The following is a 14106-nucleotide window of genomic DNA, read 5'->3' as shown; positions in this document are numbered from 1 at the left end:
TTTTTAAAGGAAAATAATTATTACAGCCTCTGAAGAGGGTGTCCTTTAGCACAGTTAGGGTAACACATACTTACATGTACAGGAAATGCCCAACTTATAGACTTCCAAAGTCTGCATGTAAGAGTAGCTTCCCGAGCTCCAGCCATCATCCCACTCAAAAGCCACCAAACACAACAGCAACAACAAACCCTTAATCAATCCCAAAATGAGAAATGTTCTTTTCCTTCTCCTTGAACCTCTTGGCCTTTGTGTCTTCGGACTTCAAAATTCAGGTCAGAACTCTATGTCAGTGGCTTTTAAATTTATTGCTGTAACATAGAGCTTACAAAGGGACCCAATTATATAGATATATATGAATCCGTGTGTGTATACAACACACAGTTGAAACAGTGAACTAAAGGGAATATATGCCAATATTTTTTCTTATGTTTCATTTTTTCAGTGCTGCTTATGACACACTAAGTTTATTTTACAACTAAACCTAGCCCCCATTTACAGCACTCTTGCTACAGAAGTATATAAGCCTCCAAATACCTAACATAAAATTAAATGTTGGGAAAAGTATTCATTTCTAAAGTGGGGAATAATGTCTATTTATGGACCTATATATTTCTTTTGTAACCATAGTAAACCTTCCTTGATTCTGACTGATTTGGTGGGAACAGTTGGAAATATATGGTACTTTTAAACAAATGAGGCTTATTGTCAGATTTAATATCTCTGTCCCCAAATTAGTCTAACAAAATCTTTGTACAGAGGCTCCTAAGAATCCTACTAAAAAACTATTTCACCTGCCATCTTCTTTCCCACTTGAATGTTCATAAACTGTGAAGAAAAGATTTCTAAGTAAAGGTAAACTTCAATCCAGACTTGCTGGATTACTATTAATTCAAAATTTATTTAAATATTAATTGAAGCATATCAACTCAGACTTGATTTCTAATATGGATAAGCATAATGACCTCATTGGAAAGGAACGTAATAATTCTATTACTACAGTAGCTGCAATTTAAAATGTAGCAAGCCCTGAACTGGAAGCTTTTATGTGCATTATCTCCTTTAATCTTTGCCAATATAGGATAGATGCCCATTTTACAGCTGAAGAAATTGAGGATTACAGAGGATAAGTAACTTGCCCAGTAATTGTCAGTACTAGCATTTCAACCCAGGCCCATCTTTTCTACAGTGTATGAAACTTTATGCTGCTGGTACAGAGTAGCCATAGTACCCAACCCTCAGAGTGGTTAGACTTGAAGGGAAAAAGAAAATCTTAATTTAAGATATGGTAAAATATTTTTGAGACATCTATGGTTGAACTTATACAAGGGGAGGGAATTTTAACTCATTTCTCCCTGTGAATGGCTTCTAAAATATTTGGTTTGATTCTTTCCCTTTCTAGGAACAAACTAATATGATTAACTACATAGTTATTTACTATATTTCCTCACTTATAAGTCATATGGTTCGTTTAATAACTTCTTAGTAGTGTAAGTTGCATTAAACGTATGCAAAGCTTTTATTAGCTGACAGTCTAGCATGTATTTGTCCATATAATTTGTCCATACCTCAGTTTTCTTTAATGTTACAAAGTTCTATCTAAGCTTTCCTCTCATTCACAGACAAAAGAATGTCTGGCCACCAGTAATTATCTGTAGCATCCTGTTAACACTAGTTTTTGTAACCTGTGCTTAGGATTTTTTTTTTTTTTTTAGTTTTTTTTTTTAGTTTAGTTTTAGTTTGTTTTTTACTTAGGACCATTGTGATCGCCTGTATAAACTGTGAAAACTATGCATATTAGAATAAAGGAAATACAGTACTACATATAAAGTTAATTTTAGGGGCCCTGGCCTCCCTTTTTGTTCCTTTCATGCAGCATGAGCTATATTTTATAACTTTGGCTGAACTTGAGAGAAGTCTAAAATATTGCCATTATAATGAGATAGAAACATTTCTGTGTTGTAGAAAAAGAAATATCAACATTTTGGCTAAGCCAGATTAAGGAATTAAAGTCCATAGCTCTGTTTTGTGCAGAAAGAATAATTTACAAATGTTTTTCATAAATTTTTATTGATGTATTACAGGTAGTTTGTAAAAGATGTGGCCTCAGACATTCTAGTCTGAGTACTTCTGAGATGGAAAAGGAATTGTCCTTTATTTTATGGGAGTGCATAGTGAAAGTACTCTGATTTGGCATTAATGCTGTTTTTCAGAAGACTTTAAGGAAGTTTATGAGTTCCCGTGTTCTTAGAATGGAAGCCCTTTGGGGACTTAGTTCTCCCTTTTGATTACCTGCAGGTTTCTTTATCTCTTTACTTATGAACACTTTATGGCAAAAGTGAGTTTCTAATAATATTGCCATCATCTCTTCTCCCTCCTTCCCCCATTCCTGTAGGTGTACCAACATTCGACCAGGAGAGACTGGAATGGATGTAACAAGCCGCTGCACCCTTGGAGACCCCAATAAACTGCCAGAAGGGGTTCCCCAACCCGCCCGCATGCCCTATATTTCAGACAAGCACCCTCGACAAACCTTGGAAGTGATTAATCTTCTGAGAAAGCATCGGGAGCTATGCGATGTGGTGCTAGTTGTGGGCGCTAAGAAGATATATGCCCATCGAGTCATTTTGTCAGCCTGCAGTCCCTACTTCCGAGCTATGTTTACAGGAGAATTGGCAGAAAGCCGTCAGACAGAAGTAGTGATCCGAGACATAGATGAGAGGGCTATGGAACTACTGATTGACTTTGCGTATACCTCCCAGATAACTGTGGAAGAGGGCAATGTTCAGACCCTTCTGCCAGCTGCTTGCCTCCTCCAGTTGGCAGAAATACAGGAAGCCTGCTGTGAATTCTTAAAGAGACAATTAGATCCTTCTAATTGCCTGGGCATTCGGGCTTTTGCTGACACACATTCATGTCGTGAGTTGCTAAGGATAGCAGACAAGTTCACTCAACATAACTTTCAAGAGGTGAGTTATACTTGGTGGTTTGAATGCATTCATAATGTATTTGTCAGGAGAGCAATATGAGTTCACGTTCTGCTAACTAACATGTACCTGTTTGGGTATTTACTGTGGATTCTAACTTATAATATCAAAGAAATAAGTTATCAATTCTCAGCCTGGTTTTTATTTAAAGGCCAATTTTATGTTCTGTCAGCAAAAGTTAAGGTTTAGGGATTTGATTCTCCCTAGCCATATTCATAAACAAGTTTACAAGTCAGAAAACAGTTCACTGATTCATTAATAAACTGTATTCAGTTTATTAATTCATTAATAAAGATAATGATAAGATATGGTAGTAAACAAGATGCCCAGAGTGTTCTCATGGAGGTTATAATCTAGCAGAGAGGATAGCCATTAATGCATAATCACACAAATAATTAATTATAATTAATAGGTACTACAAAGAAGAAGCCTATACTATTAAACTCTGATTTAGCAGTATATTACAGACAGATTTAACTTTGGTTCTGGAACAGATCAAGCCAAATTCTGAGACATGAAAAAGCATAACTAGATTGAGAAACTGAAAGAAAACCAGTGAGACCCAGAGAGCAAAAGGGAAGACATTACATAATGATTTTACAGAAAGACCAGAGCCCGATCACACTGGAGTTAATAGACCATGTTAAGAATTTGAAATTTAATCTTAAGAGCAACAGAAAACAATTAAAGGGCTTTAAGCAAAGACATGGTCCCTTTTACACTTTAATATCAGTCACTCTTCTCTCCACCAGGATAACCTCCTATGGATCAAAGATTTCATTTCATACAACATGAAACCATGAAAATATTAGAAGATGACATGGAGCTATTCCTTTTTAATCTTGAAGTGAGAAAGGCCTTTCTAACTGACTAATCCAGAAGGCATAGAAGAAAATATTGATAGATTTGGCTACATAAAAATAAAAAATTTTTGCATGGTAGAACAAAATAACAGTAGCCAGACAAAAGTTAAAGACAAAGCAGGGAGTGCCTGGTTGGCTTAGTCAGTAGCATTGCGACTCTGGATATCAGGGTTGTGAATTCGAGCCTCACAATTACTTAAAAATAAAATCCTTTAAAAAAGGCGGGGGCGCCTGGGTGGTTCAGTCGGTTAAACATCCGACTTCAGGTCATGATCTCGCAGTCCGTGAGTTTGAGCCCCACCTTGGGCTCTGTGCTGACAGTTCACAGCCTGGAGCCTGCTTCCGATTCTGTGTCTCCCTCTCTCACTACCCCTCCCCCACTCACGCTCGCTCGTGCTCTCTCTCTCTCTCTCTCTCTCTCAAAATTAAACATTAAAAAAAAAAAAAGACAGGGACATCTTGGTGGCTCAGTGGGTTGAACATCCGACTTTGGCTCAGGTCATGATCTCGTGGTTCATGGGTTCAAGCCCTGCATCAGGCTTGCTGCTGTCAGCACAGAGCCCACTTTGGATCCTTTGTCCCCCACTTCTCTCTGCCTCTCCCCTACTCGTGCTCTCTCAAAAATAAGTTAAAAAACATTTTTTAAAAAAAGTGCAAACTGTTTGCAGCTATCACAGTAAATATCCTATCACAGTAAATACTCTCTTTAATATAGCAAGAGATCCTGTTGTTCAATAACCTAGACCAATGATCTAACCAAAAAATGGGCAGTAAACAAATTCAGATTGCTCTTAAACATATGAAAATCTGTTGTAGCTTTTTCAGAATAACTGAAACACAAAACTATACCAAAGTACTATTTTTTATTTCTTAGATTACAAAATTGTAATCTATCAGATTACAGATATCCAAAAGTTTGATTCCTTCCCCTGTTGACAAGGCCATGGAGACAAGGCAGTAGAGCTGCATTGCTAGTGTGAACATAAATCAATGCAACCTTCTTGAAAGAAAATTAGGCAGTATATTTCAAAACTACACGCTTTTGCACACTGTTTGACTCAGCAGAGAACTTGTACTACAAATGTACTGGAGAAGGGAGCAATTTGAGGAGATAATATCATGGGTTTCATTTTACATATATTCAGTTTGAGACACCCGTGAGATGTCTAAATAGAGATACTGAGCCGGAGTTTAGGAGTCTGTATCTTAGAAAAGAGGTTAGACTGAGATTAAAATTTAGAAGTCATCAACACAATAATTCATAGCAATTAAACTACGGTGGCTTAATCCTTTTCAGGCAGGATTTAACTCAGAAACCATAAAAGATTGGTAAATTTGATTGCATAAAAATTGAGAATTTTTGTTCTTTATAACAACAATAACACCATAAACTAAGTCAAAAAATTAGCGTCAAACTCATACATGGGGCATACATGACAGAAAGAAAATTTCTTCCATAAAAGTCATACAAATTCAGTGAGAAAAAACATGAAAAACACAATATAAAAATAGGTAAAGTGTATGAATAAGCAATGTATGAAAGGAAATATTCAAATGTAAATAAACATATGAAAGCTTAGTCACCCTTACACATAATTAAAGAAATGTACATCACAATAATATACCAGTGTTCAAACTGTCAGTTTGGAAAAATAATTTTTAACTTCATTGAAAAAAATTCAAATTTATAAGAAATTATAAGAAAAAACTTTCATATACCTCTTACCCAGGTTACCAGTTGTTAACATTTTGCTACATTAGCTTTACCATTCTCTGCTTGTTATATCGAACATTTTTCTCTGAACAATTTGAGAGTATATGCATATATCACACTCCTTTACTCTTAAACACTTCAGTATGTATTTCCTAAGACCAAGGGCATTTTTTTCTTTTAACATAGAAGTCTCTTAGGACAATTCATTCATTGGGGCACCTAGGTGGCTCAGTTGGTTAAGCATCTGATTTGGCTCAGGTCATGATCTCGTGGTTTGTGAGTTTGAGCCCCACATCTGGCTCTGTGTTGACAGCTCAGAGCCTGGAGCCTGCTTTGGATTCTGTGTCTCCCTTTCTCTCTGCCCCTTGCCTTCTCTCTCTCTCTCTCTCTCTCTCTCTCTCTCTCTCTCTCAAAAATAAGCACACATTAAAAGTTTTTAAAGACAATTCATTCATCAAATTGATGAAATTTTACATTAATAAAAACTTTATTTAATCCATAGTCCCCATTCCAGTTTCACCAACTGTCCCCATATTGTTCTTTGTAACAATTTTTTTTTTTCCAGTCCAATTTCCAGAGCAGATGATTGCTCTGCATTTAGTTGTCATGTTTTCTGAGTTCTTGATAATCTGGAGTAGTTCTCTCCACCTTTAAGAGTATAGGCCAATTAATGTAAAACATCCCTCAGTCTGAGTTTGTCTGATGTATCCTCATGGTAGATTCAGTATTGACAGGAATACTACATAATGATACTTTGTCATTCTCAGTGCATCACAGGAAGTACATGGTATCCATTTGTCCCATTACTGATTGTGTTAACTTCAACCACTTGGTTAAGTGGAGTCCCCTAAGTTTCTTTCCTATTGTTACTATTTTTCGTTTTGTAGTTAGTAAAAACTTTTACAGAGAGATACTTCAAATCCATGTAAATATTCTTTTCCTTATCAAACTTTCACTCATTTTCACTCATATACATTGATCATTTCTGCCCAAATCAGTCATTACTATGATGGCTGTAAAATGGTGATTTGAAAAAACCACTCCATTTTTCTATCAACATTCTGCTATAAGGAAGAATTTTCCTTGTTCTGAATGATTGATTAGAATCATGGACTCACTAGGCTCTTATTCTAGTTAATGGATTATAGTCCTTTGTTACCATTTATTATTTTGATGCTTGATAGTCTGATTTATCCTTCCTGTGCTTATTTTTGCAAAATTAAGCAGACATATGCATTTTTTTTAAATTTCCATTTCTTTCCGACACAAAAGGTAGCATTCTGTATATTCTTTGTTGCCTTTGCCTTCTACTTAATTTATTCTGGAATTCGTTCCATATCAGTTCACAGTTCTCTCTCCACAGCAGCGTTGTTCTCCTTGTGTGTACCACAAAGTTGCTCAATCAATTTCCTGTTTGAGCATTTGCATGGTGTTCAGTGTTTTGCCATTACAGATAATGCTGCAATGAATAGACTTGTGTATGAATATTTCAGTGTTGTTGAAGGTTTATCTTCAGGATAAATTCCTAGAAATCAGACTGCAGGGCCGAAGGTTGACTGCATGTGTAATTTTGTTAAATATCGCCACATTCCCCTCTATGAGGATGAACCATTCTGACCGTAATATATGCCATAATAATATGAGGGTGAATATTTCCTGATAGAGTCACTAACAGAATATATTGTCAACGTTTTGAATTTTTGCCAGTCTAATAGATGGGAAGTGGAGTCTCAGAGTGTTTCAGTTTGCATTTCTCTTAAGTAAAGTTGAGTATCTTTCATATCTGTCATGTTTATGAATTATTTATTATCTTTTGCCCATTTTTCTGTTAGATTTTTAAGTCTTTTTTCTATTCAGTGTTTTAAAGTTCTCTCTGCATTAACAGTGATAGCCTTCTCTCTGTGCTACAAGTTACAAACTCTTTTTTCCCAGTTTACGTTTGCCTTTCAACTCTACTTATGGTAATTTTTGGTCATGGAAAGTTTTTTTTTTAATATTATCAAATACATAAATCTTTTACTTTCTTGCATCTGGGTTTTGAGGCAAAATTTGAAAGGATTTTCCTACACTTAGGTTACAGAGGAATTCACCCATATTTTTTCTAGTATGTGTATGATCTGAGTTTATCTTGTGTAGGGTGTGGAATATGGACTTACTATTATCTTTTTCTAAATATTTAGTCCCAATACCATTTATTTAAAAATCTTTTTGAAACAGTGATTTGAGATAAGATCTTTATTATACACTGAATTTCTGTGTGTGCTTGGTTCTAGACCTTCTATTATAGGCCATTTAGCAGCCCCATGCTATTTCCTGCAATGTTTTAATTATTGAGGCTTTGTAGTATATTTTAATACATAGTAGGGCTAATACCACTACCGTATAACTCTCTCTTTCAGTGTTTTCCTAACTTTCTTGCATGTTTATTTTTCGAAATGAGCTTAGTATCACCTTTTCCAGCTTTGAGAAGAAAACTTGGTATATTTATTGGCATCACATTAATTTACAAGTTAACTTAAGAAGAATAATTATTTTTATGATGTTGAGTTCTATTCAAAAATGAGAGATGCCTTTCTGTTTCTTCAGTTCTGTTTTTTTATCTCTCAGGAATGTTTTATAGTTTTCTTCATTTAAGTTTTCTACATTTCTTAAGTTATTCTAAATGTATTTTTTGTTGCTATGTAAAGTTTTTTTCCCTTTACTATAGCTTCTAACCAACTACCATTAATGTATATGAAAGCTACTTTACTGGATTTTTTTATTCTTTGAGTTATTTACACTGATTCTTTAGAGTTTTCTGAACATCCTGTCATGTCATCTGCATATCGATAGTTTTATTTCTTCTTCTCCAGTTGTTAATGACTTTTTTTTTTTTCCCAGTTGTTTGGCTTAATACTTCTAGTAAAATGTTAAATGGTAATGGAAATATTGGACATACTTTGTTTCTGGCATTAGTAGGAATGACTTTAGTGTTTTCCCATTAATGAATATACTGGTTTTAGGATTGAAGTGTGAATATTTTATCATATTAAGGAAGTACTCACGTACTTCCTATTTTCTTGGATATTTTTTTATAAGGAATGGTATTGAATTTTGTCAAAGGTTTTGTCAATATTTATGGAGATAATCATATGAATTTTCTCCTTAAACCCATTATTATGAATTCTTTTAAACGAAGTCCTAAAATTAAAGCATCTTTGTGTTTTTAGTACACACATTTTGGTCATGGTGGACTGTTAATGTGAGTTGGAATCTATTCACTAATATTGTAGACAATGTCTTTGTGTTGATACTAATAAGTGTTACTAATCTTTAATTTTCTTGTACTATCTTTTTCATGAGAAGTTGTGCTAGTTTTATTTTCCATTTTTATTTTTTCTTTATTTTTTAAATTTTTTTAAGTTTATTTTTAAGAGCGAGAGAGAGAGAGAGAGAGAGAGAGAGAGAGTGGGGCAGGGGGACAGAGATCTGAAGCAGGCTCTGTGCTGACAGCAGAGAGCCCGACGTGGGGCTTAAACTCACAAACTATGAGATCATGACCTGAGCCGAAGGCAGATGCTTAACCAACTGAGCCACCCAGGCACCCCATTTTTATTTTTTTAATGTTCGTTTGCTTTTGAGAGACAGAGAGTGCAAGTGGGGAGAGATAGAGAGAGAGAACTCAAACTCAAAGAACATGAGATCATGACCTGAGCTGAATGAAGTCTGATGCTTAACTGTCTGAGCCACCCAGGCGCCCCTTCTTGTGCTATCTTTATCAGGTTAGATATACATGTTATACTTAATGAAAATGAGTTAGAAGTTTTCTTTCATGTCCAGTGCTTTGAAACAATTTGTACAACATTGGGACTATGTCCTCCCTGCAAGTTTGGTAGAATTTCTCTGTGAAACTGTCTAGGTGTGGTGCTTTTTTGTAAAGTAGTTTATTGATCATTTTCTCCGTTCCATGAAATTTCCTCTTTCTACTAGGTTCAATTTTGGTAGACTATGTTTCCGTACAAAATTATCAATTTTATCTAGGTTTTCAAATTTATTTATATAGAGGTGTACAAATTTCTTTTAATTTTTAAATTTCTTCATCAATGGTTATTTACCCCTTGATATTTTGTATTTTGTATATGTGTACTTTCAATGTTTCTTTCCTTGAAAAAGGTAGCTAGTGGTATGTCTATTTTGTTCATGTTTTCCCAAAGAATCAATATTTTGACTCATTAATTAAATCTGTAATTTTTGTGTCTATTTCATTAATGTTCTACTTTTGTCACTTCCTTCCTTGTGTTCTCTTTTGGCTTGCTGTATTCTTTTTCTAGCTATTTGATTGAGAATTTGATTCATTTTCATTCTTTTACCTTAAGTACTCTGAGTGTTTAAAGCCATAGTTTTTCTCTGATCACTGTTTTAAATACATTTAATAGATTCTTATCTTTACTGTTCGTTTTATTGTTGTTTTAAGTAATTCTGTTTACATTTTTCTTTTTCTTTTTTTAAACATTTATTTTTGAGAGAGAGAGACACACAGAATCCAAAGCAGGATCCAGGCTCAGAGCTGTCAGCACAGAGCCTGACTCAGGGCTCGAACTCACAAACTGTGAGATCATGTCCTGAGCCAAAGTCGGCCACTTAACCGGCTAAGCCACCCAGGAGCCCCTGCATTTTTCTTTACCGAGAACTATTAATAGAAAATTTTTAAATTTTTAGGTGGGTTTTTTTTTTAATTTATAATTTTAGTGCATGGCAGTCAGTGTTATTTTTAGTAGTTCTACTTCATGAAATTTACTGACTTTTTTAGTCCCACATTATCAGTTTTTCTGACTATTCCATATGTGCATGAAAATAAGGTATATTTTCTAGTCTCATTCTTACAGTATTTGATATATATGCATAAAGTCTACCTTATTGATTGTGTTGCTTAGCTCTTTTATATTACTTTGTCCACAGACCTGTGTGTTAAAGTCATCTATTATTAGTGTCTATCTAACATCTATTATCTATTTCTCTTTGCATCATCTGTAGTTTATACAGGTGGGTGCTGTGTTGCTTAATGCATATATAATCATAATTCTGTATCTTTTTTTTTTTTTTTAATTTTTTTTTTCAACGTTTATTTATTTTTGGGACAGAGAGAGACAGAGCATGAACGGGGGAGGGGCAGAGAGAGAGGGAGACACAGAATCGGAAACAGGCTCCAGGCTCTGAGCCATCAGCCCAGAGCCCGACGCGGGGCTCGAACTCCCGGACCGCGAGATCGTGACCTGGCTGAAGTCGGACGCTTAACTGACTGCGCCACCCAGGCGCCCCCATAATTCTGTATCTTAATTACAGATTGTGACTTTTAGCTTTACGAAGTATCCTCATTTGTCAGATTTCATTCTTTTGTTGTCTTGATTCTACTTTGCCTGATACCTGGCTTTCAGTTCTTATTTGTTTTTTGTTGTTGTTTCCACTTGCCTGATGTATCTTTGCCCATTTGCTCTTTATTTTTAGCATTTTTGCATCATAATGTTTTAGGTATTTTTCTTGAATTTGCATAGAGATAAGTTTTGCTTTGTGAGCCAGTTTGAAAATCTTTTTCTTTAAATAGGCAATTAAAGGGGCACCTGGGTGGCTCAGTGGGTTAAGCGTTCGACTTCAGCTCAGGTCATGATCTTATGATTCATGGGTTCAAGCCCCACATCGGGCTTTGTGCTGACAGCTGAGAGCCTGGAGCCTGCTTTGGATTCTGTGTCTCCTCCCTCTCTCTGTGCCCTTCCCCAGCTCACGCTCTGTCTGTCTGTCTCTCTCTCTCTCTCTGTCTCAAAAATAAATAAACGTTTAAAAAAATAAAATAAAATAAATAGGGAATTAAAGCGCATTTTTATCTGTTGCCATGACTGATATGTTTGTTCTCAACTCTGTCATATTTTTATAAATAGTATATACTTTAGTTGTATTTACTGTATTTCTTTTTCTATATGATGTCTTCTTTGCTTGTTAAATTTTATTTTTGTATAGAAACATTTGTTTTTGTTCTAGTGATTACTTTTGTAAACTAGGAAAAGAAGAGCAAATTAAAGCCCAAAGTAAGTAGAAGGAAGAAAAGGATAAAGGTTAGAGTAAAAAATTAATTGTTCTTTGAAAAAAAAAATTGATTAACTTCTAGCTATACAGATCAAGAAAAGGAGACAAGACACAAATTGCCAATATCAGATATAAGAGGATATCACTACAAATCCCTCAGATTAAAAAAGATAATAAGGAAGTGTTATGAGCAACATTTTGCCAATAAATTCAACAACCGATAGGAAATGGACAAATTCTTTGAAAAACACAGATTCCAGAAACTGACTCCAGAAGAAACAGAAAACCAGAACAACCCTACATCTATGAAAGTAATTGAAATAATAATTTAAAAACCTTCCCACCAAGAAAATGCTTGTCTCAGATGGTGAATTCTATCAAACATTTAAGGAAGAAATAATACTAATCCTATAGAAAGTCTTCCAGAAAAAGGAGGAGGAGGTTGCCAAATAAGGACAAAATACCCTGCTATCAAAACCATAGACACTTGGGGTGCCTGGGTGGCTCAGTCAGTTGGGTGTCTGACTTTGGCTCAGGTCTTGATCTTGCTGTTCAAGCCCCGGGTCAGACTCTTTGCTGACAGCTCAGAGCCTAGAGCCTGTTTCAGATTCTGTGTCTCCCTGTTTCTCTCTCTCTCTCTCTGCCCCTCCCCTGCTTGTGCTCTCTCTCTCTCTCTCTCTCTCTCAAAAATAAATAAACATTAAAAAAAAAACAGATGTTAAAAGAAAACTAAAGATGGAGATCTCTCATTAATTTAGATGGGAAAATTTTTAATAAAATATTACTAAATTGATTCCAACTAAATATAGGAAGTGACTACACCATGACTAAATGGAGTTTATACCTCCATTAAGTTAATACTATTTTATAGTAACACTTAATTTCCCATTCAAAATAACCTAAATTCTTCATACTTTTTTTAAACAGATTTGACTCTTAATTTCATTCCACTGTTTTTTAATATTTATTTCTTTTGACATAGAGAATGTACGTGTGTGTGTGTGCGAGCGGGGAGGGACAGAGGGAGAGACAGAGAATCCCAAGTAGGCTTCTCACTGTCAGTGTGAGCCCACGCGAGGCTGTCTCATGAACTGTGAGATCATGACCTGAGCCGAAATGAAGAATCAGACACTTAATGGACTGAGCCCCCCAGGTGCCCCTTTCCCACTGTCTTCACATACGAAAATCCACTCTCTAAAACTAAAGATTTGCTACCACTGAGAATTTCCAAAATAATTTGCAAAAGTCATTGGATCCCATATTAAGAATTCCCTGCTTTGGGGATGATGGTCATATTCTATATCTTGATTGTGGTCATGGTTACATGAGTATATACATTTATCAGAACTCATTGTTCTGTACACTTAAAATAAATAAGGTTGATTTTTAAAAATTTTCCTGCTTTAGGTGCACCTGGGTCACTCGGTTGGTTAAGTGTCCAAGTCTTGATTTCGACTCAGGTCATGATCTCATGGTTGTGTGATCCAGCCCCCTTACGCTCTGCACGAAGCATGGGATTGGGATTCTCTGTCTCCCTCTCTCTCTGCCCCTCCCCAACTTGTGCTTCCTCTTGCTCTCAAAATAAATAAACTTAAAAAAAAAAATTCCTGCTTTAACCATAGCTTGGGTTTTACATCTGATGGTAGTTGCAAATATCTGAAGAATATCCTTAACAGAGAAAGATTTGGAATCCCTTCCAGTTCTGAACCTGCCTTTCAAATGAACCTGATTTATACCATAATGAAATCCCCTTGTTTGTGGAGTAGAATGCACTTGTTTGTGCACTAGTTCTGTGCAGATGCAAAAAAAGTCACCATTTAGGGCATTAACACATGTGACTCATTTGAATCATTTTCTAACTTAAGTCTATTTAATTTCCTTCTTTTTCATTAGACCTGGCTTAATTCATACAGTGTCATTTGTCCATAAAGATAAATTAAAAAATTGTCTTTCAACATTAAGTTTGCCATTCACTCCTGGTAGAACAACTCTAGTTAACTTTGCTTATTCACTTTTATTGTTTTCAGCTTTATTCATTTTTCAAATTGCATCTCCATTCATTAGAAGAAACTAAAAGTAAGCTCATTACCATAATAGTGTGGGACTTAAAATCCAGATCTCCTATAAACTTTTATTTAAAACAGATACTTTAGGGGCGCCTGGGTGGCGCAGTCGGTTAAGCGTCCGACTTCAGCCAGGTCACGATCTCGCGGTCCGTGAGTTCAAGCCCCGCGTCGGGCTCTGGGCTGATGGCTCAGAGCCTGGAGCCTGTTTCCGATTCTGTGTCTCCCTCTCTCTGCCCCTCCCCCGTTCATGCTCTGTCTCTCTCTGTCCCAAGAAAAATAAATAAACGTTGAAAAAAAAAAATTAAAACAAACAAACAAACAAACAAACAAAAAAAAAACAGATACTTTAAAAAGCATTATTTTCTTAACCTGGTTGTTTGGTCAAGGATAGACTCCAGTCTATCCTTTGCTCTAATGGTAGA

The 14106-nt window shown here is 35.5% G+C and overlaps 1 protein-coding gene across 1 annotated transcript in view; it reads left to right on the top strand.

The window, feature by feature from the left end:
- The window catches only part of KLHL20 (kelch like family member 20), a 64202-nt gene that overhangs the window by 15529 nt on the left and 34567 nt on the right, over positions 1-14106 (top strand). Inside the window, exon 3 of the mRNA XM_047076989.1 lies at positions 2393-2966. Coding sequence (XP_046932945.1) covers positions 2393-2966 — 574 coding nt within the window. The remainder of the gene's footprint in view (positions 1-2392; positions 2967-14106) is intronic.

The sequence above is a fragment of the Lynx rufus genome, unplaced genomic scaffold (genome assembly GCF_022079265.1).
Source record: "Lynx rufus isolate CCGP_SWC_20201006 ecotype Redwood Valley unplaced genomic scaffold, mLynRuf1.p SCAF_15, whole genome shotgun sequence".
Classification (NCBI taxonomy): domain Eukaryota; kingdom Metazoa; phylum Chordata; class Mammalia; order Carnivora; family Felidae; genus Lynx; species Lynx rufus.
Note: the sequence above shows the minus strand (reverse complement) of the source record. Positions and strands in the feature narration are given on the sequence as shown.